We start from the raw sequence: 26,427 nt of genomic DNA, 5'->3' as shown, positions 1-26,427 counted from the left end.
AAAGTACATTTTCTGAGAATGGGAATGTCTTGTTCATTATCAGATGTGTGCTAGTTTTAAGTAGGTGCAAGGAGCCTAACAGTTCATATCTGTTTGACAATGTAACTGAGGCACCCATGTCCAACTGAAATTTCACACCTTTTTCCACTAAGATGCAATTGAACAAAAAGTTTGTTGGACTGGTGTAGCACTGAAGAAACTGTTTGCTTGCTAGTTTTAGTAATGCCTGCAGCAGGCTTTGAATACACTGCATTGATAACATGGGCCTAGTGACTAGATTTTTGTTAGTGGGCAGAATTCTTATGTTTTTTCCATTGCATACATATGGATTGTATGTGACCTTTTTTGCCACAAGCGCAACACTGTGCTTGTCTGGATGGGCAATCTTGGCGTTTGTGCCATGAATAGCACTGAGGGCATGACTTAATTCTGTTCATTGATGTAGCTGCCTGTTTAGAGAACTGTTTACGTTGCTTGGCATGTGCATGCTGTTGCTACCTGCTGGGCTGATCGTGAGCAAGGGATGACTCAACCTGACAAATTGGTGGCTGTTCAAATTTATCGGTTGCTACAGCACATGGATCATACTGATCTAGAATTTGCACTATGTGATGAAATGATGGATCTGATTGTTTCAAAAGCTGTTCTCTAAGTTTGATATCAGTGACACTATACATGATCACATCATACAACATAACATCTGAGTATAAAGCACCACAAGCACATCTGAATTTGCATTTACTTGTCATACCCTGCAAACCTGTTACCCACTCACAATAAGTTTGTTCCGACCTTTTCTTGTGAAGAAAGAATTGGTACCTAGCTGCCACCACATTCACTTGTTGGTCATAATACACTCCTGGAAATTGAAATAAGAACACCGTGAATTCATTGTCCCAGGAAGGGGAAACTTTATTGACACATTCCTGGGGTCAGATACATCACATGATCACACTGACAGAACCACAGGCACATAGACACAGGCAACAGAGCATGCACAATGTCGGCACTAGTACAGTGTATATCCACCTTTCGCAGCAATGCAGGCTGCTATTCTCCCATGGAGACGATCGTAGAGATGCTGGATGTAGTCCTGTGGAACGGCTTGCCATGCCATTTCCACCTGGCACCTCAGTTGGACCAGCGTTCGTGCTGGACGTGCAGACCACGTGAGACGACGCTTCATCCAGTCCCAAACATGCTCAATGGGGGACAGATCCGGAGATCTTGCTGGCCAGGGTATTTGACTTACACCTTCTAGAGCACGTTGGGTGGCACGGGATACATGCGGATGTGCATTGTCCTGTTGGAACAGCAAGTTCCCTTGCCGGTCTAGGAATGGTAGAACGATGGGTTCGATGACGGTTTGGATGTACCGTGGACTATTCAGTGTCCCCTCGACGATCACCAGTGGTGTACGGCCAGTGTAGGAGATCGCTCCCCACACCATGATGCCGGGTGTTGGCCCTGTGTGCCTCGGTCGTATGCAGTCCTGATTGTGGCGCTCACCTGCACGGCGCCAAACATGCATACGACCATCATTGGCACCAAGGCAGAAGCGACTCTCATCGCTGAAGACGACACGTCTCCATTCGTCCCTCCATTCACGCCTGTTGCGACACCACTGGAGGCGGGCTGCACGATGTTGGGGCGCGAGCGGAAGACGGCCTAACGGTGTGCGGGACCGTAGCCCAGCTTCATGGAGACGGTTGCGAATGGTCCTCGCCGATACCCCAGGAGCAACAGTGTCCCTAATTTGCTGGGAAGTGGCTGTGCGGTCCCCTACAGCACTGCGTAGGATCCTACGGTCTTGGCGTGCATCCGTGCGTCGCTGCGGTCCGGTCCCTGGTCGACGGGCACGTGCACCTTCCGCCGACCACTGGCGACAACATCGATGTACTGTGGAGACCTCACGCCCCACGTGTTGAGCAATTCGGCGGTACGTCCACCCGGCCTCCCGCATGCCCACTATACGCCCTCGCTCAAAGTCCGTCAACTGCACATACGGTTCACGTCCACGCTGTCGCGGCATGCTACCAGTGTTAAACACTGCGATGGAGCTCCGTATGTCACGGCAAACTGGCTGACACTGACGGCGGCGGTGCACAAATGCTGCGCAGCTAGCGCCATTCGACGGCCAACACCGCGGTTCCTGGTGTGTCCGCTGTGCCGTGCGTGTGATCTTTGCTTGTACAGCCCTCTCGCAGTGTCCCGAGCAAGTATGGTGGGTCTGACACACCGGTGTCAATGTGTTCTTTTTTCCATTTCCAGGAGTGTAGTTAGTTAGAGAACCTACAATCTGATGACAGGAAAGACCACTTGGAGTGGCACTGGGAAACAATTCCTGAATGAGGCAAAAGACTGCACCTCCTATGTTGACAAAAAGTAATGTAGTTTCACAGTATCTGATACTTTGAAAGCAATGATATGGGCTTCATACTGTTGTACCCACTTGAGCCGTTCCTCTTCTTTTTCGTTAAATTAGTGAAAAGGCAATGTGGCACTTGGAGCTACAGTTGTTGCATGTTGGTCGGGTGGTGATGCTGCATTTGTTGCTTGCTGTACTGTGTTTAGAAGAGTTGCATTCAGCTGTGTCTGAAACTGAAACATCTATGTTAGATGTGTTGCATCTATCACTTGCAGCTGAGGTGCTGAGAAGGGGGTGGGAGAGCTGGGTTGCTCATTTTGGAACAGGCAAATGCAATAAACAGACAATGCAAGCAAGAAAAATTAGCACACCAGCAAAGAAAGTTTCTGCAATGCCCACCTGAAAACACTGAATAGAAAAAACACTATAAGAGACACTGGTAAAAAGTAAACACACCCCCGCAAAGAAAAGACAAGATAGAATTAAGGTGCCAGCAAAACACAAAAGCCTACAACAAAACAAAACAGAGACAAGCTGTGGAAGCTGGTGGCTCTGGGTTTGAATCATTAACAGGTTGTTACTATGTTATTGCTCCTATATCATCAGTACCATGTTATTCGTACATTTCATTGCCATGTTGTTGTGTCTACGAATTTTGCATACTTGGTTCGCTAGACAAACAATCAAACAACTCATATGATTGAGTTTTATTACAACAAGACAAGTACAAATACTTAACTTTGATCTGAGAATTTTTGTAGTTCTTTATATACGATCACCCAAAAGTGCAATTACACTGAAGTGTCGCAAGCAAATGGCGACCTACAAAATAATCAGTCTTCTTCAGAATAGACAAGCCCAAGTAACACTTCTGGTCCTAGTGACCACAACTGAACTGCAGTGACTGCTGGTCTCTAACTGAGCTGCAAAGAGATTGCTAATAAAGAGGCCATGATGCATCAGCTAATGAAGTGGCTAATGTTGAAGCTGCTATCGAAGTGGGCTGCCACCAGTTGGGAGCGGCACTTATGTCGTCTTCACCTAGGTGCTGATGCTGTTGTGTTGTCATCCTGGAGGGATGTCGGTCAGCGTGTGAGTGGCTGACCTCTTCTCACAGCCTTCTCTTCTCTGTTGTTCCCAACTGGCGTGTGGTTGCTGACTTTATTCCATAACACTTAGGATCCTGTAATACAATGTTTTACTTTTATAACCTAACTGATCTACACATTTTATTGTTAACATTTTCACACATATAAACTGCTTAATGCAGCTGGTGGTTGAAACAAGCTGAGGAGCCAGATGAAGTGTGTCCCACAACATAGGGCAGGGAGGGCTCTAGAGACAAAGTGAAGCCAGCTTCTCTAGAGGAGTAAACCTAGCACAAATCTTGGGCCTCCAGGTTGGAGGTTGGGAATGGGGCTAATAACAACACACTGTAAAAAAAAGAATGTTACGGAAATTCAGCAGAAGCCTCGGAAACTGGATGGAAAATAAGTATCATTACCCCAGCAAAGGAAAAGAATGAAGGATCTGACAGTAGCATGATGGAGTGTGAGGACATTGCTTCAGCCTGGAAAAATGAAAGAAATAGCCAATGAAATTTTGAAATTTAAATATGATGTCGTTCAGCTACAGGAAATATGACGGCAAGGGAATGGGCAGAGAATAAACTGGAGTAGTCATTGGTGTATAGTGAACCAGAAGAGCAAACAGGCCAACTTGGAACAGGATTTATAACAATTAGGGAAATTAGAAAAGCCTATTAGAATTTGAACCCATAAATGAAAGGATGTACAGACTCAGACTAAGAGGGAGATTTAAGAATATATCAATAGTGAATGCACACACACCAACAGAGGAAAAAGAGGATATAATTAAAGAACTGTTCTATGAAGACTTGAAAAAAGTATGCTGTGCAGTACCTAAATATGATCTGATGCTATTAATAGATTATAACACAAAAATAGGGAGGAATGAACATCCATATGGAGTTCCTGGAAAATATTCACTATATGAAGAAAACAACAAGAATGGAGACTTACTATGCCAGTTCACAGCAAGAAATAATATGATTATTAAAAGTACCTGATTCCCACACAAAAGAATCCATCTGGGTACTTGGAAGTCTGCAGTTAATGGAGTAGTCAATCAGACTGACCATATTTTAGTGATTGCACGTCACTCCATGTCAGTTATGGATGCACAGAGATGCAGAAGACCAAACTGTGACTAAGACCACTTTGTGATAAAATCAATCTTGAGAGAGAAACTGTGACAAATAGATGGCAACAGAATAGGACAGATGTTGAATTGGAACACTGACAAAATGAAATTCCCTGGTGAAGTAAAAAAATACCAAGTAACACTTAGCAGAAAGCTGAGCAATGAAGAGACCGCAGTAGGAGTAGACAAAAGGTGGAGCACGATTGAAAAAGCCATGAAAGATGCTGCAGAAGAAATAATGCTGTGAGAAGTGCCGCCGCGCAGTTACACACGTCCTCTACATGTGGTGCTGTCTGCCAGCCATGCAGCAGCAGCGCCACCTAAGCGGCCAGCCAGCCAGCCAGCCAGCGGCCGCTAGACTTGGACTCAGTTCTGATTTGACTGCTTAAGTGTACACACGTCTTACTTTGTTTACTTGATCTGTGACTTACGTGTATTGTGTCGTCCTTGAAATATATTAGTTCAACTTGAAGTTATAACAATTGGCGACGAGGTAGTGAATTTTTCTTTTTCATCGTTGACCCACAGGTTTCCATGGCTACTTTAGAGAAACTGTTGCAAGGTCTCATTGAACAGCAAACACTTCTCACAAATGCGATTTGTGATTTCGTCGCGGCATCCAACGCGGGGCATTTCTCGTCGTTGTCTCTCCCTCCTTTTCCTCCTTACGACGAGATGGCGGAAGACTGGTCTGATTACGAAAAACGTCTTCGACAGCACTTCTTGGCATTTCATGTCGCGGATGACCAAACATGTAAGTCTCTGTTCCTTTCATGGATTTCACCTCAAATGTATCGGTTGTTGTCGCAATTGGCTCCTTTGAAAGATCCTGTGTCTTTGTCCTTTGCTGAAATGTGCTCACTTCTGTCCGTATATTTTCAAAAGCATACGCATGTGGTAGCAAATGGAGGCATGGGGTGACGTCGGGCACGTACAACCTCTGTGCGCTGTTGATAAAGCGTGCGGCATGTCCCCGCCAGCCGACGTGGCCGCAGTATGCTCCCAAGCGCAGCCTCAGCCTAACCGTAAACAAACCCCTAAGAAACTGCAGCAAAACCCACGGCGACTTCCTTCATGTCCGTGGTGTTTTACGAAACATTCACGAAAGGATTGCCCCCAACATTGGGCCGTGTGTCACAAATGCAAAAAGAAGGGTCATGTGTAATCCGTTTGCAAATCCGACCGCATACCTGATGTTCATGAACATGATGCTGATTCTGCTTCTGTGTTGTCTGTCAATTGTACTTCTTCCCTTTCAGGGAAGTTATTCCTCACTGTCCAAATACTTGGTCGGGATGTTCGCATGCACGTGGATACTGGTTCCGCTGCCACTATTATCAATTCTCAGATGTATCTTCAGTTGGGTTCTCCAATCCTGTCACCTGTCACTAGGCAATTACGGACTTACAATAAACAGAAGATTTCTCTCTTGGGACAATTTGATGCTGAGGTATCTTACAAATCTGTTGTTCACACTGTTCCCATATTTGTGGTCGACCATAGTAACGCGGAGAATCTTTTTGGTTTCGATGCCTTTCGCGTTTTTAGGTTCTCCATAGATGACTCTGTCAATCTCGTCTCTGATGCTATTCCTTATGCTCAATTGGATTCCTTGTTGACATTTGCGTCCCTTTTTTCTCCTGGGTTAGGCCATGCAAATGACTTTGAAGCTCATATCATGCTCAAACCCACTGCTTGGGTTTCACTGCTTCAGGGGTCTTACACCCTGTCACTTCCAGTGAGTGGTCCTCTCCTGTCGTTGTTGCTAAGCCAAATGGTCATATTCGTCTCTGTGGCGATTTCAAAGCCACTGTAAATGCTCACTGCCTCATCGACACTTACCTTATGCCTCAACCTGAAGAATTGTTCACTAAACTTGCTGGAGGCCAGTATTTTTCTAAACTTGACCTGTCAGAAGCTTATCATCAACTTCCTCTCGGCGCTGCTTCCCAGCAGTTTCTGGTCCTTAACACACCTTTCGGCCTCTATCAATACCAAAGATTGCCATTCGGGGTTGCCATGCCCCTGCTCTCTTTCAGCGATTCTTGGAACAATTATTGCTCACTGTCCTTGAGTGTATAAATTACATGGACGACATTGTTGTCACTGGCTCCACCACTGAAGAACATCTTCAGAATCTCCGCACACTTTTTCATGTCTTAAGGTCGGGACACATATGTTCGGACCGTGTCCGTGCCGAGACACGTCCGAGTATCGGCTGTCACCCTAACAATGAAATACATCATTAAAACAAATGTAGTGGGCCCCACTTGACCGGGCCGTGCACGGGGAATGTCAATGGGCCGGGGCCGGGCCGGGTGGGATTCGCCGTGTTTAATTTTTCACGTGACAGACATGGCCTGACGGTAGAATTGTCTTGTGAGCTGTGCAATTGCGCAAGACTGTTCTGTGTACAAAGCATGGATGTGGAACGACTAATAGAAGAAGTTCGCAAGTTTCCTATTCTTTACGATCAGGGAAGTGAAAACTACAGGAATATCGAGTACGAAGACAGAGTTTGGAAGACAATTGCAACAGATCTACAAGCCAAAGGTAAGATAAAAACTATACGAGTTTTAATACCCGAAAGATATTTATTTACTTTTTATTTTACAAAGAGATGTTTGGTTTATGTCATCGTTATATCGCCAAGGCAACATGTTCTTGCCATTCCACAGTCCCTTGTGGAGAATTCAGGAATTTTTTGAGTTGTTCTCGTACAGCAAATGCAGCATCTGTTGATCTCCCACAAATTCGAGGTAGTTTTCGAAATTTGATGATCTTCCGGATCCCTGCTTTTGATCCATCCTCTGTTCGGGCACCCTATAACCTTCCATGTTTCGAATAAAGTTGTACAGTACACACGCGGCCGTCACAATCATTGTGAGGTTATTAGGATCTCCCTGAAGGATTCTTCTAAATATTCAAAATTTCTGTTGCAATATACCGAATGCATTTTCGGATATACTTCTTGCCCGACTCAAACGATAATTAAATATAGCCTTGTCATTTGTTGAGTTCTTGCCAGAATATGGTCGCATCAAGTATGTTTTGAGAGGAAAAGCTTCATCGCCTACAATTACCATTGGAAGTTCAACATCAGTTCCGGGTAAAGTTTTACTCTTTGGGACACTAAGCATATTGTTTTCCAAGGTTTGAATTTACTAGAATGCCTCCATCAGAGTTTTTTCCGTACGCTCCCACATCTATTGCAATAAAATTATAACATGGGTCAACCAGAGCAAGAAGCACAATGTAATATGTTTTTTTGTAATTCCAATAGAGACTTCCTGAGTTGTTTGGAGCCTGTATTGTTACGTGCTTTGCATCTAAAGATCCAATGCAGTTTGGAAACTGCCATTTTGTCCAAAACTCCTCAGATATAGCATTCCATTTTTCTTCATTCAGCACAGGCATCACCTCTTCTAACAATAAATCTATAACTGCTATAGAAGTGTCATGGACGATAGCTCCAACTGTGGATTTTCCCAACCTGTAGCTGAAGGAAATAGTTTTAAAGGAATCTCCTGTAGCAAGGAACCTGAAAAAAATTGAACTGTATGAGATGAGAAATACTGCATAATCTATAAAATATTTGCAGCATTTAAACCTTGTAATATAAATACGCGATTTAAATATTTTTGCTACAGGTGGAATAGGGGATCGCAAAAAAAAAAGGGCATTCGTGATCAACTAAGGAGGACCCTGCAGAAAAGGAAAACTGTTTCAGGACAAGCTGCTCATAAATATAAGTATGAAGATCTCTTAAAGTTCCTGCTACCTTACATGGTAGAACGAGAAACAGTTTCCAATGTTCCTTACATGCACAATAATGAGCATAAACAAGAATCAAATACAGATTCCCAAGAGGAACAGTCTATTGTTGAAAACGAAAAAGAGTCTACACAAGAAGACATTGCAGATGAAGAATCGATCATTAAAACCCAGGGTAGTGAAACAGAGAATTTGATAGAGCGCACTCAGCATTCCCAGACGTCCTCAGCTCATTTGTCCGTCACTTCCAATAAGAACACGTTTATGAAACCACCACTGAAATGGAAATTTCAGCGTGGGGTTAAACCACAAGAATCAGTATCAAGCCAGCTCATGGCTTACATTTTGGCAGAAAAAAAGCTGAAAAACAGAGAGAAATACAAAACCCAGTTGATGCTTTTTTGGCTGGTATAGCACCAGCCCTAAAATCGTTGCATTCACTACTTTTTCATCAAGCTAAAAGTAGGATTTTTTCAATTGTACAAGACTTTGAACTGAAGCACTCATGAATGATGTATCAGTCCATCAATTCACTCCATCATCCTCCAATTCCTCAGCAAAATCTGTTTCAACACCATATCCTTCACCTGTGGAAAACGTGTCAACCGAACCTACACAGCAGCTTTTGGATCTGCAAAGGAATTCCCACAATTCGTATATAAATAACCAAAGCCATCATCCTCCAAGTTCCCGTGCATCCTCATCAGCTTGAGAAACTAATTCACTGAATAGTCCTCATTTGTTTTTCTTAGGGTAGTAGAAATTTAACTGTATTATTTTCTAACTTATGTATTTATCTTTCAATTACTAAAGTAATAAAATAAAAATGCTGTCCTTAAAACTTCTTATTTATTTGTGTTCTGTGTACTTTTCTTTAACCTACCTTTAAAAAACAGCCAGTCGTTCTTTGGGTGAAACTGATACTCTCCAGAAAGTGTCGTTTTTTCTCAGTCTTGGTTCTAGTTTCTTTAAAAGTTCACAGAAGGTGTACTGCGTCATCCTAAAATATTCATAAAACTTAGTCTCATCATCTATGACAGGCTGTTTCAACCAAGCTCCAGGGAGCCGGAGCACTCACTGCGGCAGCTCGGAGCTCGCGTGGAGGGGGAAAGCGAACTCACTGCCCCCTGGCCGCATGCACCCGTAATAATCCGTGCTCAATGACAGCTATGACTAGCCGCGGGAGCTCTGTACCTCTATTGGAGGATACCTTTCTATTCATTGAGAGGGATGGTCGACCGCAGTGTTTTGTATGTCATAAAGTATTTAATTCTGCGAAGAGGTACAATATACAGAATTAAATACAGTCAGGTAGAAGGCGTTGCACGCAGAGAACTGGCAGCCAGGCTTAAGAACGACATACCAGTAGACATATGTTTAAAAACGGATTCGTAATACGGAGGGTATCAAAACGTGCAACATAGTTCGTGTTCTGTAATGCACCAAGAGGCACTGTGTGCTGAAACAGTAGAGCTAGGTGGCGTAATGAAAGATGTCGTGAAGTGTGTGAATTTTGTGCGTCTTCAAAGGATTCCTGAAAGATGTGGAAGCGGAGTATGGGGATATATCTTACCACAGTACAGTTCGTTGGCTGAGTCGGGGAAAAGTTCTTGATGTTTTCTTTGCCATTAGTGAGGAAATACCCATTTCGAAATGAAAGGGGGAGAAATGCGTTGTCTGAAAGATATAAAATGGATATCAGACCTGGCGTTCCTAGCTGACATAACTATGCATCTGAATAATTTAAATCTGTCATTGCAGGGCAAAGGGCAGCTAATTGTTGACATGCACGTGACCAGATCAAAGTGTTCATGGAAAAGTTACGTTTATTTGAGAGACAGATGAGTAATGGACATCTAACGTTCTTCAATCATCTTGCTTCTTTAAAACTACCTGAAGGTACTACTTTCAGCAATTACCAAGCAAACTTAAAGCAGCTCATCACGTCGTTTGAAACACGTTTCCGCGACCTCACTAGTTTGGAAATGGAACTTAAGGTGTTCAGCACTCCTTTTTCAGTTTCCACCAATGACTTGTCATCGTCACTTCAATTGGAGATTATTGATTTGCAGAATTCAACTTTGTTGAACGAGAGGTACTACAACACGTTGTATTTGTCACGATGGTAGTGTTCATTACAGAAAAAACATTTCCCAAACTTCACAACAATGCCGCTCAGATCATGTGCATGTTTGGATCTACGTTTTGATGTGAGCAGCTTTTCTGAGCAATGAAAACAGTTATAAAGTAAGGAACGATCGCTTCTGCAGGATGCAACAATGAAGGCCATCCTCCGCATTAACGCTGCGAACACTTTGACGCCTGATATTTCCGATCTTGCAATGAAAAGAAAATTTCAAACTACAGAGGCCCAATAAATTAAGTATGCAATTTCTTGTAAAACATTTGTTTCTTATTTATTTCCTGATGATCGTATTTCCTGGTGTAGCACGTCACCACGTCTTAGCAGCTAAGAGTGTGAGGTTGTCGATCTTGTAAGACGCAGCTGGCAGATCAAAACCCTTGCCTTGCCGCCTGCCTCAGCCAGCCGTGCCGACGTGCCGGCCCACTTGACTGGTCACAGCGAGCGACGTGGCTCCCTGGAGCAGGGAGCGCTCCGCGGCTCACAACGGAGCCCACGAGCTGGGACAGCCTGATCTATGAGATGAGAAAATAATGTTCGAAACTCTCCCTGTACTGGTCTTGTTTTCCAGGCACTGTGGATCCATAATTTTCTTCTTCTTGTTTGCCTTCGTTCTTTTTCCTCTTTGTCCAAAGCAAGTGCTACAAGTCCTAATTCACTATTACGAAAATTAGTGAACATGTTTTACAGCTTTCACAAACAGAAACACAGATCACCGCGTCCGAGTCACTACAAGGAACAACAAAGACACGGACGTGTCCCGGTCATGTGTGGCCCCTGCAGGAACGGACCAGAGCATGGCCGTCACTCGTCCGACGCTCGGCCCTGACATGGCCCGGACGTGTGTGTCCCGACCTTTACAGACTGCCGGTCTTAAGTGTAATCTTCAGAAATCAAAATTTTTTCAGGCATCTATCACGTACTTGGGGTTTCAACTCTCTCGGGATGATATTTGTCCGCTTTAGCAAACCATCGATGCCCTTCCTCGCGCTACCTCTGTTAAGGAACTGCAGGCCTTCTTGGGGAAAATAACCTACCACCACAGGTTTTTACTGTCTGCTGCTTCAGTGGCTCAGCCGTTGCATCGCCTGTTGCATAAAAACGTGCCTTTTCACTGGTTCGCGTCATGCGATGCGGCTTTCCAGAAATTTAAGACTATGCTAAAACAGGCCCCGTACCTGGCTACTTATCGACCTGGCCAACATCTTGTTCTTGCCGCGGACGCCTCTCAGTACGGGTTTGGTGCAGTCCTTGCGCACCGTTTTCTGATGGTTCTGAACAACCCATTGCTTATGCCTCCAAAACGCTCACGGATGCCCAACGAAAGTATTCTCAAATTGAAAAAGAAGCTTTGGCCATTACTTATGCTCTTCATAAGTTTGGTGTTTTTCTCTATGGATCCAAATTTCATCTTGTTACGGATCACAAACCACTTGTTTCCTTGTTTCATCCATCTACGTCACTTCCCGACAAGGCTGCACACCGCCTCCAGCGTTGGGCTCTTTACTTGTCTCGTTTCAATTATGAGACTCATTTCCGGCTGACAGCTCAACATGCAAATGCTGATGCACTGTCTCGCCTTCCCATGGGTCCTGATCTGGCATTCGATAGGGACGAACTTTTGTGTTTCCACCTGGATGTTGTCGAGCAGCGGGTTGTGGACGGGTTCCCCATCACCGGGGACTGGCCGGCGGCTGCTATGGGCTCTGGCCCTACCCTCTCCCGGATATTCAGAAGGATTGGCCAGATCGTCCGTCCGCTAGACATCTGATCCGTTGCGGAACTACTACACTTTGTGTTACCATCTCAAGGCTAGGGATGGTGTTATCCTCCTTTCCACCGAAAATACTTTGCCGCGTGTTGTGGTACCTGCATCTTTGCGTGGTTTGCTCTTGCGCCTCCTTCACCAAGGGAACTGGGGTGTCCCTCGCACAAAATCTCTGGCACGCCGTCATGTGTACTGGCCTGGCATCGACTCTGAAATCGCACACATGGTCACTGCCTGCGGCCCTTGTGCGTCACAGGCCGCTGCCCCACAGTCATCTTTGTCACCGTGGCCTTTGCCTGAGAAGCCCTGGGAGCGTATTCATGCTGACTTCGCGGGACCTTTTTTAGGCAATTATTGGATTCTCGTTATTGACGCCTACTCTAACTTTCCTTTCATTGTCCGCTGCACGTTGCCTACCACCATGGCAACCACAAATGCTCTAGCTCACATTTTCTCTTTGGAAGGGCTTCCCTCTACTCTTGTTACTGATAATGGTCCGCAATTTGCCTCTTCCGATTTTGTGGATTTTTGTGCCCATCACGGCGTCATGCATGTCACGGCCCCTCCGTTCCATCCACACTCAAACGGTGAGGCTGAACATCTGGTCCACACATTTAAGGCTCAGATGAGGAAACTCCTGACTTCTTCTGCTGCTGAGGATGCGCTTCTCCAATTTCTGGCTTCTTACCGTTTCACCCCCATGGGGGACCACAGCCCGGCTGAGCTCTTACATGGCTGACAGCCCCGCATGCTACTTCATCTTCTGGGGCCTTCTACCTCGCGGCCGCGGGTGCCTTCGCTTGGCCGGTTCACCGCCGGTGACCTCGTATGGGTACGGGGATATGGCAGGCAGCCAAAATGGAGTCCTGGCTGCATCTTACGACACTGTGGCCGATGCCTGTATGAAATCCAGACGGACACGGGTGTTGCAGAGTGTCATTCGGACCAGCTTCGGCCTCCTGTGCTGGCAAAGCCTGTTCCAGATGCCGCTATGCCACCTTCGGCTCTACCTGAAGCTCGGGATCCTGGAATCTCTCATTACTCACAACGCAGTTCTCTCACCATCATCTCGGTGCCAGCACAAGAACCAACGCCAACAGGAGACGTGCCCATGCAGGAACCAGATGACCACCATCTGTCGGAACAACTCTACTCGCCTCCTTCTCCTACGGACGTGGTCACATCGCCCATGTCTCCTGTTATAACACATTTTGACCCGTTATCATCGTGGACACTTCCGTCCGTACAGGAAGCCTCCTCCTCGAGACTTTATGGCCAGTCAAACAACACCTAAGGACGTTAGCCATCTACAGGCCACCTCCATCAAGACATGTGCAAAAACTTCAAAGGGGGGAAAAGTGTTGTGACTCGCCGATCTTTCAAAGTGCCGCTCGCGCAGTTACGAGCATCCTCTACATGCGGTGCTGTCTGCCAGCCATGCAGCAGCAGTGCCACCTAAGCGGCCAGCAAGCCAGCGGCCGCTAGACTTGGACTCAGTTCTGATTTTACTGTTTAAGTGTACACACACCTTACTTTGTTTACTTGATCTGTGACTTACATGTATCGTGTCATCCTTGAAATACATTATTTCAACTTGAAGTTATAACACAAATAAAATCAACAAAAGAGGCATCATATTTATGAAAACTAGCCAGATATGTGCATATGCTGATGACATTGCTAGAGTAGGAAGAAATATCACTACATTCCAAGAAACATACTGGGCAATGGAAACAGGAGCCTTAAAAATTGGCCTCATAGTAAATGAAAACAAAACAAAATATATGGTAATGTCACACTCTGAGGCCAGACGAACCCCTAAAGACCTAAACATCAATGGGAAATGCTTCAAAGGAGTGTCCTCTTTTAACTACTTGGGAGCCCTAATAACAAATGATAACAGTATTGGAAAGGCTATAACAGAAAGAATACAACTAGGAAACAGAGCTTACTTTGCAAATATGCAATTTTTCAGGAGTAGCCTTGAAACAAGAAACAGAAAACTGCTAATATGTAACTCCCTAGTCTGCCCAAGTTATCACATATGGGACAGAGATATGGATGTTGACAGAACATGACAAAAATGCACTAAGAACCTTTGAGCAGAAAATACTACACAAAATCTATGGTCCAATATGGGAGGAAGAAGGCTGGAGATTATGTTACAATGCCGAATTACAAATATTAATACAAGGTAGACACATAGTAAAATTTGTGAAATCACAGCAAATACAATGGCTAGGACACATGGAGGGAATGGCAGAGGATAGAATTCCAAAGAAAATCATGAAAGGTGTGATCCTTTCAGCTAGGCGAAAAGGGAGAGCCAGAAGAAAATGGATTGATGACATAATAGTGGATCTCACCAGTATGGGGGTCCACTGGTGTAAAAGAGCAGCAAACAACCGAGAAACGTGGAGGAAGATCATTAGACAAGCCAAGGCTCACCAAGGGCTGTACTGCTACTGAAGAAGAAGAAGAAGTGTTACCACTACGTCTAAATTGCTTAATGCCGTTGGCTGTTGAAACAAGGTGGCCACGGCTACTATGTTATGACCTTCTAACTGGGAACATGATTGTGAGAATGAAGAACGTATATTCTATTTAAGATAGTTCCTGCTGGTGACTTGTAAAAATTCAGTACTATAATCTTGTGTGTTTGTAAACCTGATGCTGTGGAGTAGCATGTAAAGAGTTGTTCAACACAATATTCCTGATCTGTAACTTCTGCGACTTAACTTCAGTTTTTTGTATATAAGTTAGTGTCTCTTTTTTTTCACTGATTCTATAATGGCATTCTATTAGGTCTTGTCCATCCATAAATAACTGTTCAATTTCAGTTATTTCCAAGTGATGTTCAGAGTATACAGTACCTGTTAATATCCTCTTTGCACTAATATTTCTTGTATTTGTATTAGAAGTTCATCCTTTTTGTTTAAGAATACTTCTTAAGTTTTGATGAAAAATACTAAATTAGATTCTTTCTGATCCACAATTTCATCTTACTGTAGGACAAGTGGCTGTTTTAACTCTGACTACATTTATTTTGCAGTTCGTCTGTCAGAAAAATTTATCTCAAAAACACAGAGTGAAAACAACTGAAATTTCTGGGATATGATGGCTAGCACTTTGATCAGACCAGACGCTTCTGGCAACTGGGCAACAAACAGACTCTTACAAGAATCATTCAGATACAGTCTATGCTACATGAGATGTGACCAAATGAGGGGAGAAGAATCAGTCTCCCTGTGTCCGAACACCCCTCCCTTACAAAGGCTTCACAAAAGGAATTGGAGGTTCCTGTTAGCTACATGGCAAGTAGCAAAGTTAAATGTAAATTGGCCTGTGTTGTTATAAGTGTAGCTAACTATTCTTCCATGGTAAACATAAGTGTGGTGGTGTAGACATTTACACCTATGGGGTGGGTGCAATGAAAGTATCTATTCTTAATACTTTTCTCCTTGTAAAATGGTGTAGGCATAAACTCAGTTTTTTGCACACATATAGTTTATTATATGTCATTATCATTCCAAAAGTTACAACTCAATATATGCTTCAGTATTTTCTAGACACTATCTTAAACGAACAGGTACATTTACTACTACCTTCCTAATTCCTCTTGCAGCTTGCCTTATTGATTTTGAAGAGTTTTGCTTGAACTTTCACCTCATTGTGGCCACCTTCTCCTCTGATACCAAAGTTGAGGACATCCCTAATCTTTTCATGTCCACAACACTTCTGGTAGTCATTAATTTTCTGTGGAAATTTTTAACTGAAATTTTGGCTCTCTCCTCAAGGCTTAATCATCCTGACATCTCTGAGGCTTCAAAAGAGCATCAAAAGCTTCACAGGATCTAAGAAAAATGCGAAAAAATGGCATATTTTAATCTCTAAAACAAGATAACTTTCATCACTATCTACAAATAGCTCATAAATGGAAATTCAAAATAGGGAACTACATTCTGTCAACTCTGTATATCTACATTCTATAAGCCACCTTATGCCATGTGGTGGAGGGTACTTTGTGTATCACTGTCACTTCCCCCTTTCCTGTACAAGTCGCAAAAAGTTTGTGAAAAACTTTGTTGGTAAACCTCCACAAGAACTTAAATTTCTCTAATTTTACATTCATGGCCTTTTCATGACATACATGTAGGAGGAACCAATATACTGATTGACTTTTCTAGTACCTAATTTATGGAAAAACTGCACCAGATGCTAAAAAGTTCTTTATTTTAGTTCACAGCTGAGTTTGACTTTTGTATTGAAGCTATTTTCTAGTGGATCTGAAAACTGTGCTATGGTAATGCAATAATAAATAATTCTCCAAACATGGAGAAATTAATAATCTTCTAGAAACATATGCTTTTGGAATTTTAATTGTAAACCACAACATGATGCAGAACACTTCTCTTTTAGTATCTGTGACTGGAGTTGGTTGACCATCTCCATAACACTTTTGCAGTTACTAAATGATCCTGCAATGAAAAATGCTGGTCTTCTTTGGATCTTCAGTCTCAGACTGATGAGCAGTGTCAAGTTTTGGTCTAATAAGCTTTTTTAACCTACCTCCTTTGGGGTACACTATCTGAGAACTCTTACATAAATCTGTCTGGCATCTGCCTTACCCACAATCCTTCCCACCCCTCCCACAGTGGTATTCTGCCATCCACCGAACCTACACAATATATTCATCCTTCCTTACACAATCCCTGCTCCCCATCCCTTACTTCATGGCTCATACCCTTGTAATCGACCTAGATGATACATCTTCCCACCCCCACCTACTCCAGTCCAGTCACTGACATCACCTATCTCATCAAAGGCAGGGCTACCTGTGAAACCAGTCATGTGGTCTACAAGCTAAGCTGCAACCAATGTGCTGCATTCTATGTAAGCATGACAACCAACAAGTTGTCTGTCCACATTCAATGTGCTGCGTTCTATGTAAGCATGACAACCAACAAGCTGTCTGTCCACATGAATGGCTACTGCCAAACTGTGGCCAAGAAACAAGTGGACCAGCCTGTTGCTAAACATGCTGCCAAACATGATAGCCTTCATTTCAATGACTGCTTCACAGCCCGTGCCATATGGATTCTTCCCACCAACATCAGCTTTTCTGAATTGCATAGGTGGGAACTTCTCCTGCAATACATCCTACATTCCCGTAACTTCCTGTCCTCTCCCATCCAGCCTGTTCCCTGCTCCCATTCCAGCACTACACAGCCATCATTCCACCACCACACCCAGTACTTTTTATTTCTTTCTTTCTATTGATCTCCTTTTCCACTACTTCCTCCCCCCCTCCCCTGCACACTGCCCAACCTGCAGCACTTCACTGTCTGCCAATCCCACCATACTCTCTCTCCCCTCCCCGCCCCAGCCTCCTCCTTTCCTTCACCCAGTCGCCATTCGCATCATGCACTGGTGCTGCTGCTCGCAGTGTGGTTTCAGTTGCCTGAGACTGCAGTTGTATGTGTGAGTTGCATTTGCACGAGTGTGTGTGTGTGTGTGTGTGTGTGTGTGTGTCTATTGTTGACAAAGGCCATTGGCCGAAAGCTTTAAGTGCGAAAATCTTTTTGTTGTGCCTATCTGCAACTCAGCATCTCTGCTATATGATAAGTAGCAATTTTCCTTCTCTAATATTGTTTCATTACATCCTGGATTTTCCATTGATTTATTTTTACCTGCAAATAGTTTCATGTGGTTGCTCCACTTTAAATTGCTTCATACATATAATCCTAGATATTTTGTAGATGTGATTATTCTGCTGCCATGTAATACAATAAAGGGTCTTTCTACCTATTTATGCACCATACATTAAATTTACTTACGTTGAGAGTCAACTCTCAGTCCCTACACCAAGTGCTGATCCTTTGCAGGTCTTTCTGGATTTCAGTACAATTTTGTAGTGATGACTTCTAAACAACAGCATCAGACATGCAACATCTCACAGAACTACCAATGTTATTCACTAGGTCATTTTTATATACTGTGACCAGTGCTGACTTACATCAGGTTAACCAGAAGTTACTTCTACGACTGGAACTTATTCTCTGTTAAGACTGACATGCTGTGTTATATTTACTATAAATTCTTCAATCCAGTCACATTCTGTCTATTCATATTTTGTTCCTTAGGTGGCAGTGTGGAACTGTATCAAAAGCCTTCTGGAAGGATAAGAACACTACATCTACCTGGGTTTTGCTATCTATTGCTTCCTGGATCTCTTGGATGAGCTGGGTTTCAAATGACCATTCCTTGTGAAATTCATGTTTATTTCTATATAGGAGATTTTTGGTTTCCAGAAATTTCATAATATTTGAGTATAAAACGTTCCAAAATTATATAGTACACTAACATCAATATTATAGGCATATCATTTTGTGCGTCTGACGACCCTTCTTGAAAAAGAGAATGACTTGCACTTTTTTCCAATCACTAGGAACAATTTGCCCTTCCAGCTACCTACAAAACACTGCTACCAAAAGAGGAGCAACTCCCTTTGCATACACTATGCAGAATCATACAAGTATCCCATCACCCACAGTCTTTTCTCCATTGAGTGAGGTCACTTCAATTTCTTTCCGTAGTCACTTAGTTAGATATATGTCATTTTGAGGTTTGTGCAATGATTTAGAGGAGGAAATGCAGTACAATGTTCTTCCTTGAAACAGTTTTGGGAAAAGGAGTTCAGTATTTTGGTCTTCTGTCAATCTTACACCATTTCAATGCCATTATGGCCACAGAGTGTCTGGATATGTGACTTTGATCTGTTTACTTATTTAACATAATATCAAAATGTCTTAGGTTTTTCTGTCAGTAGACAGAATTTTACTTTCAAATTCACTGAACACTTCATGCATGGCTCTCCTTATGTTAATTTTGGCTTCATTCAGTTTTTATTTGTTTATGGGGCTTTGGCTGTGTTTAAATCTCTTTGCTTTCGGAGCAGCTCTGTAATGCTGTCGAACCATTTTGGATGCCTCCCAAGCATAATTAGTAGGAGTAAGTGGTGTTGCAGGTAATTTGCCACAGTCATATCTCCAAGACAGAAAACAAAGAGTTGTCTTGAATAGCTCAGGTGGAGTATGTGATGTTTCTGCACTTTCTTACAGAGTTCCATTACATGTGGAGTACCTCAGGGCTCAATTCTTGGGCAGCTATTATTCTTGATTATTATAAATGATCTACCATCATGTACAAGCCTGCCATGTAAATTTATTTTATTTGCTTACAACACCACAATTTTTATGAGCAGTAGAACAAATAGTAATCTTGAGGGATCCATTACTCACATACTCTCGGATGTGGTTAATTGGTTCAAGGTGAACGGTCTCTCATTAAATTCCAATAAGGCCAATTTTATTCATTTCTGTACACGGTCTCTCATTAAATTCCAGTAAGACCAATTTTATTCATGTCTGTACGAACACAGAAAAAGATAGAAAACTAAGTGTAACCTGTGGTAATCAGCTAATAGAAAGAATGGAAACAACAAAATTTCTTGAAGCGCACATTGACAAGAAAATGAACTGGTCTTGCATATTATAGATCTCTGTAAGAGGCTTAGCTCTGCTACGTAGGCTTTATGGGTTGTCATTACATGTGTTGAACCTAACACTGCAAAGGTGGCATACTATGGCTACTTTTACTCACTCGTTGATAACAGCATTATTTTTGGGGGTAACCAGCAATTAGCAAGGAAAGTATTCATTTCTCAGAAGTGAGCTTTAAGAGTTATATGTGGACTGTGCTTAAGAGACTCATATAGAAATAGCTTCCGAAAACTTAAAACATGCACAACTACATGCCAAAATATTTTTTCTCTTATTTGTTTTATCTATAAAAATATAGATATGTTCCAACCAAACAGTAATTATCATGAAAAGAATGACATACACAGCGTGCCTAGAAATCTGAGCTTGGTGGAAAAGGGTGTCCACTACACTGGAACAAAACTCTTCAGTGCTCTTCCTCCTGAAATAAAGACAGAGATTTATAATAACAGTAAGTTTAAGAAAGCATTAAAAATATTTCTGCTAGAAAAAGCTTTTTACAGTATACATGAATTTTTAAATAAATTAATTGTAAGATTTTAATATTATATAATACAAGTTGAAATGATGCCACTAAGAATGTTATTTAACTTGAGCTCTATATCCGCTTGCGCCCTGTATCTGCTTTTCTGTTGTGCTTTAATGATTATACGAAAATATATATCTTCTTTTATCTGTATTGCTGCCCAAAGAAATTGCTGTGTAAATTTTTATATAATTAATATAATGGAAGGAAACATTCCACGTGGGAAAAATTATATATAAAAACAAAGATGAGGTGACTTACCGAACAAAAGCGCTGGCAGGTCGATAGATACACAAACAAACACAAACACACACACAAAATTCAAGCTTTCGCAACAAACTGTTGCCTCATCAGGAAAGAGGGAAGGAGAGGGGAAGACGAAAGGAAGTGGGTTTTAAGGGAGAGGGTAAGGAGTCATTCCAATCCCGGGAGCGGAAAGACTTACCTTAGGGGGAAAAAAGGACAGGTATACACTCGCACACACGCACATATCCATCCACACATACAGACACAAGCAGACATATTTAAAGACCAAATATGTCTGCTTGTGTCTGTATGTGTGGATGGATATGTGCGTGTGTGCGAGTGTATACCTGTCCTTTTTTCCCCCTAAGGTAAGTCTTTCCGCTCCCGGGATTGGAATGACTCCTTACCCTCTCCCTTAAAACCCACTTCCTTTCGTCTTCCCCTCTCCTTCCCTCTTTCCTGATGAGGCAACAGTTTGTTGCGAAAGCTTGAATTTTGTGTGTGTGTTTGTGTTTGTTTGTGTATCTATCGACCTGCCAGCGCTTTTGTTCGGTAAGTCACCTCATCTTTGTTTTTATATATAATTTTTATATAATTATGTACTCAAATGTCTGTATATGTTATAAGATCATAATTTTGTATATGTAAAAAACTGACTCAGTTGGACCTATGGAACACAAAATAAAATAAAATCAAAGTCAAATCAAATCATAACTTTGATCGGCACATTGTATAGCACTCATGAACTCTGCCAACTTATCGTATTTTCAGTGCCAGAGATGAATGTTTTCTGTTAACTATTCAGGTAATCTGTGTCTTTTTTTGTCACAATTGCTAAGCAAAAATATCTTCCTACCTTTCTTGACATTCTTATTTACAGTTGCATTCAGTGATACAGTAATGACTTTATAATCACTGGTTCTGTGTTCTACAATGAGTCAAAATGTTCAGGCCTACTGGTAAACAGAGATCTAAGAAGTCACTTACTTGAGTTGGTTCTCTGGTTAATTATTTAAGGTAATTTTCTGAAAGCAATTTCACATGATTCCCAGTACCTCCTACCTGCCAGATGACTCTACAAGTCTATACCTGATAAGTTGAACTCTCCCCTTAATACCATAACATGACCAGGATATTTATGTGCAACTTTCTTCAAGTTTCCTGTGAAATGTTTGCCATTTTTGATTCCCTTTAAGATTTACCTTTACCCGTACTACTTCACATTCAAAATCTGTACTACGTTCACTAGATATTTGCACACTATTTTCATGCTATATACACACCTCTGCAAATGGTGTCCAACCCATCTTTGCCTTACATGTTCCAACCAGAATTTAGAATTCCATTGCTATCAACTTCTGGTTTCAGCCAGGCCTTCCACCCTTGGTATTATGCAAGTATTATTACCATTTCCCAGTGTGATTAGTTCTGAGACATTTCATGGACACTCCTGCAGTTAGCTAATATAATATTAACACTTTCTTTCTCCAATCTGCCATGAAGAACGTTACTCTCTGCAGTTAATGAGGCTGATATTCTACCCTGTCTGAAAGGCAATGGAGGGATTTCTCTAACCTAAGAAAAACCACAAAGTCATGCCATGCATACTCCATTATCCTAGTAACTACTTCATGTGTGTTGTGCATGCCTGACCTATTAGGAGGGTTCTACAATTCTCTATCTGAGAGCAGAGGCCAAGAAATCCACAACCAAGATTGCCTCTGGTTTAAGCCTATCACTTAGCTCCAAACCAGGACCATGCTCAGTTCTAGGAATGACGTTGCAAAATACTAGTTCTGCTTCCATGCCACAGCCAATGTTAACTGTCTTCATCAATGCAACCAGCCATCTACACAAACAGTGTATAGGCTTTGAATCCTGGCAGCAGGTGCCATTCGTGCCAGCATTAGTCACGATTTACTGCTGGGTGCACTCAGCACGTATTACCAGCAGGGCCTCCTCCATGTCTTGAACAATACGGCTCCCCTCCCCCCCCCCCCCTCCAACACGGAAATGTAAACAGTGGCCTTCCTTCCCGACGTGTCCACTAATACCCTAAGGGGCTCAATCACCTGCCTCAAAAGACATGGTGTCCTGTGCTGGCTCAGATGTACTTCAAGCATTAGGCAATATCTCGAACTTGTTTTTAAGGCGGAAGGGGTCACCTGTGTAGCCAGTACTTATTTTGATCTTCTGCCCAAAGATTTGCAATCCCATCACTGTTTGCCATTCACAGTGACTGTGGATCTACCAGGATGAGTACATGGGAACGAAGACCAGTCTAAATGCTGAGTATAAACAGTAACTGTGGCTGCCGCTCGCATGTCCACTTGATTCCACAGCTCCATTACACAGACTGTAACAAATAAGCAACAGCTTTTTAAAGTAACTGAAAAAGCAGCAGCTTTTTTTTCAAAGTAACAGCTTTCCTGTTACTTTTGTCATGTTATGTTTAGTCTCCTTAAGTAGAAATAATTTACATCAGTTTAATGACAGTTGATCATTGTTACAGTTCCTCGCAATAGCTTTTTCTTATTAAGATACAACTTAACCCATTCCACATTTTTGGAGGCACTCCTTCAAAATCTAGATCTAGAGCAGACGATGAGTCAGTGACATTGTTAAACTTTTATGTAAACATAAAATGTAATTTATTTCATAAATTTTAACACTTGGCAACCATTTGAAGCAGAGAGATTTCCATTGCTACGCTTTGCACAGTGAAGATGAAAAAGCAACACATCAATTTGATTATATTACTCTTGCTACTTCAAAATGTATTCACTACCAATGTTTATGTTTCCCCCCATCCTCAAAAAAGAAGGGTCACTCTCATGTTGTGTAAAGAGCAGCCTTCCTTATTTTTAAAATTTTCCCCAGTCTATCACTCTTTGCTTCCTGAGGAAAGAGCTAATAGTTCCAAAGCACCGAGGATAAAATTACGTTTTTTCACTTGTAAATGTTCTAAGTAGACTACCTATTCTGTTTCTTTGTAAGTTTCTCGAGTATATTTTTCCTTTGATACAATGTGGTGTTGAGTATGTTATAAAACTGTTTGCAGAAGAGGGCAAAATTATGAGAACTACCATTTCATTTTAGACATGCTACACACCACTGACTGACTTAGGCCTTCAATTTGTGCATGTGACATGGTAGGGTAGCTTAATTGGTACCGCTCTTCCTCTGGGAGGCAGTTATCCACATCTATGAGTTTCAGGTTAGCACACAACATAAAAGTAGGCCCTCTCTCACTGTGAAAACAGTCTGAACACGTATTAATGATCTTCACAAGAGGTAATTTAAATAATGCATTTCCTGTTCAGAGAATGATTGATGAGGATGTCCACTGAACTGTTAACAACATAGTTATTCTTCTCACTCTGAATACATTAAAGGACTGGGAAGAAACTTTAATATGTGGTACACTGGCAAGTATCCGCTGTCATGCAATTCACTGTACCTTGCCAAAAATGGATTTAGCAGGGCCTACACATTCTAGAGCCACACTTTATTCCTCTACTTCCAAAGAAGACGGCTTCTTGTAATTTTGCAAGGCCAACGTGAAACAGTAGGAGTCCTTCCTGGAGTTCTTATCATGCCAGTCTTTTCAGCATTTGTTACAACCGACGTCCAACAAGTTGTGGTAATATTGTCTTACTGTCTCATCGACATTTGGATCGCAAACCGTCATACCTGAGCACTTTCTCATTTACCATCAGGTCATCGACGAAAATCTTCGGATTGCAAATAATTTCATGTGCCAAGTTCCGAAGTAATTGCTGTGCAGAAAAACGCCAAAAACATAATCGTTTCGCTGGTTCCTCCATCAGAATCCCCGCTCCTACCTTATGAAGAGGTCTTTCTCACACGACAATATTTCCTTTTTACTACATGGTGCTTTACTGCTCCTGTAATATAATTGACACCAGGCAGCCGCTCATAGTATTATTTCTCGAATCAATCAGCAATATATTGTTACTGGTGTTGTGATAAAAATTCGGGTACCTCTACTCCAAATCACCCTTTCTTAGTTTCTTTTAATCCAGCTTTGAGCTTAGCGTTTGGGAAGCAGACATCTTGTGAAGACAGAGACTTTAATTCCTACAAACGCATATTTACTTTATTTTGTTCTCAGGATATAATCATTCTAGAATTTATTCTAAAACAGAAAAATAATTATTTTCTTCCTAATATTTGTCTATTCTTTAATTTTAACTTTAGTAATCGATAATGTTATATTATGGCAATCGATACGAGATCTCGTTATTTGCCGGTTAACATTGACCCGCCCAAATTTTGAAACTGGCGCCCGTGTTTGTCAACGTAGACGCCATCTTGTTTAGTTTGTTTACGAATCAAGTGAGTGTGATACTGTGATGCAACGAGAATGATGCGAAGCAGCTGAAGTGCAAGTTTTCGGTATTTTTCTTGTAAGTTTGCTTTATCTCAAATGTAGTGAGGTGGCGTAATCACTGTTGTAAATCCATGTCTACTTCAATTACATAAACGATAACTGTATTTTGTGTAACAATTAGGCGCCAAATACGTGTTCACCAAAGTGTACGAAAGATTCCAGGTGTGTATTTAGGATAAAATTATGTCGTGGTTTTATCTGTATTCTGGAATTAGTATTGGCAGCTGAAGTGAATGTGTTAAGTGGTATGTACAAGTTTATAATGTGGCAGTTGTAAGTAGGAAAATGATGTTACATTTTTGATCACCCTGATCAGCGTTACATTTTAATAAAGTATTATTTTAGTATATATCTCTTTACTAGATCGTGTAATATTCGCAGGAAGATAAATTTACAGCCCTATTAAAAATTTCGACGGTTAACATGTTCAGTTTTGATAGGACATTGTATATTCTGTTAGTGTTGGAACGAGGAAGTGCCCGCAAGCTATGAAATAATTCTTGTTTACTTGCTGTAGCTACGATCAGTGAATAATTTGAGCGCCCTACAGGAAACATAAGTGATGAATTTCAGTGTCAAGCCAGGTGTGTTGCTTCTATGGCAATTGTTCAGTCAAGTCGTGGTTTTCCAGCAAAACGTTATAAATCTTTTGTAGCTCATTTAGAATTATTTACAAATAAAAAACGTTGTCGCTATTTGTTTCTGGTTATTATAAATTTTAGTTGTTGGTTGTTAACTATAATTGTTCCAAAATACTTAATGTGTTGACAAAGCTCTTAGTTCCATGCTTCTCCCCAGTAATCCCCCTTCTACAGATTTGATTTAACAGCATGGTGCATGTAATTAATGTACATGTAGCTTAACTGCATGTAATGCGTGTGATGAGTTACCAGTGTAAACTGTACACAGGTAATTGCTATCCGTGATAGATTCCTCAAATATTTTCTTCAAATAGGCCTTATTATGTTATTTTTTATGCCGAGGGAGAGCATTTATGCAGAACATTTACATAAATGTGTTGCTAATTTTTATTGTGTTTTGTTTCAGTGTGAGAGACTTAAGTGGCAGCCAGATATTTTGTTGTCATGTTTTACGCTCATTTTGTTTTGGCCAAGAAGGGCCCATTGGCCCGCATATGGCTGGCAGCGCACTGGGACAAAAAGTTGACAAAAGCTCATGTATTTGAAACTAATATTGAGAAATCAGTTGATGGAATTCTACAGCCAAAGGTATGCTATTTGATAGGGGAACGGAATGTAGTGTTGTTTATCTGTGTTTATTTTCTGAATTAATGCCAGTGTTACAAACTTCAGCAGAGTCCCCCTAATCCGAATCCCGGCAATCTGAACATGAAAATTGCTACTCTGGTTATGGAAAACTGTGATGTAAACTGTTTTAATTTG

At 41.9% G+C, this 26,427-nt stretch overlaps 2 protein-coding genes across 8 annotated transcripts in view; one reads left to right on the top strand and one right to left on the bottom strand.

Annotated features, from left to right (window-relative positions):
• The window catches only part of LOC126476887 (uncharacterized), a 38,341-nt gene extending 13,659 nt beyond the window's left edge, over window positions 1–24,682 (bottom strand). Inside the window, exons 1-4 of one of the 6 annotated variants that reach the window (XR_007587333.1) lie at window positions 24,616–24,639; window positions 24,071–24,518; window positions 20,182–20,259; window positions 15,813–16,130 (exon numbers count right to left, since the gene is read on the bottom strand). Coding sequence is in view for 1 of the 6 variants with exons in the window: in XM_050103577.1 (XP_049959534.1) it covers window positions 7,724–8,132; window positions 20,182–20,259; window positions 23,697–23,842 (633 nt within the window). In the remaining 5 variants the exon portion in view is untranslated. Of the gene's footprint in view, window positions 1–3,210; window positions 3,552–7,297; window positions 8,133–15,812; window positions 16,131–20,181; window positions 20,260–23,696; window positions 24,046–24,070; window positions 24,583–24,615 lie in introns of those variants that run through there. The other 5 variants (XR_007587350.1, XM_050103577.1, XR_007587339.1 and 2 more) reach the window with 5 other exon arrangements.
• A 239-nt stretch (window positions 24,683–24,921) lies between these two features.
• The window catches only part of LOC126476861 (double-strand-break repair protein rad21 homolog), a 64,757-nt gene continuing 63,251 nt past the window's right edge, over window positions 24,922–26,427 (top strand). Inside the window, exons 1-2 of one of the 2 annotated variants that reach the window (XM_050103576.1) lie at window positions 24,922–25,040; window positions 26,072–26,253. In XM_050103576.1, the coding sequence (XP_049959533.1) occupies window positions 26,110–26,253 (144 nt within the window). In that variant the 5' untranslated portion in view covers window positions 24,922–25,040; window positions 26,072–26,109. Of the gene's footprint in view, window positions 25,041–25,253; window positions 25,270–26,071; window positions 26,254–26,427 lie in introns of those variants that run through there. The other variant, XM_050103575.1, reaches the window with a different exon arrangement.

Source organism: Schistocerca serialis, chromosome 1, assembly GCF_023864345.2.
Source record: "Schistocerca serialis cubense isolate TAMUIC-IGC-003099 chromosome 1, iqSchSeri2.2, whole genome shotgun sequence".
Lineage (NCBI taxonomy): Eukaryota > Metazoa > Arthropoda > Insecta > Orthoptera > Acrididae > Schistocerca > Schistocerca serialis.
Note: the sequence above shows the minus strand (reverse complement) of the source record. Positions and strands in the feature narration are given on the sequence as shown.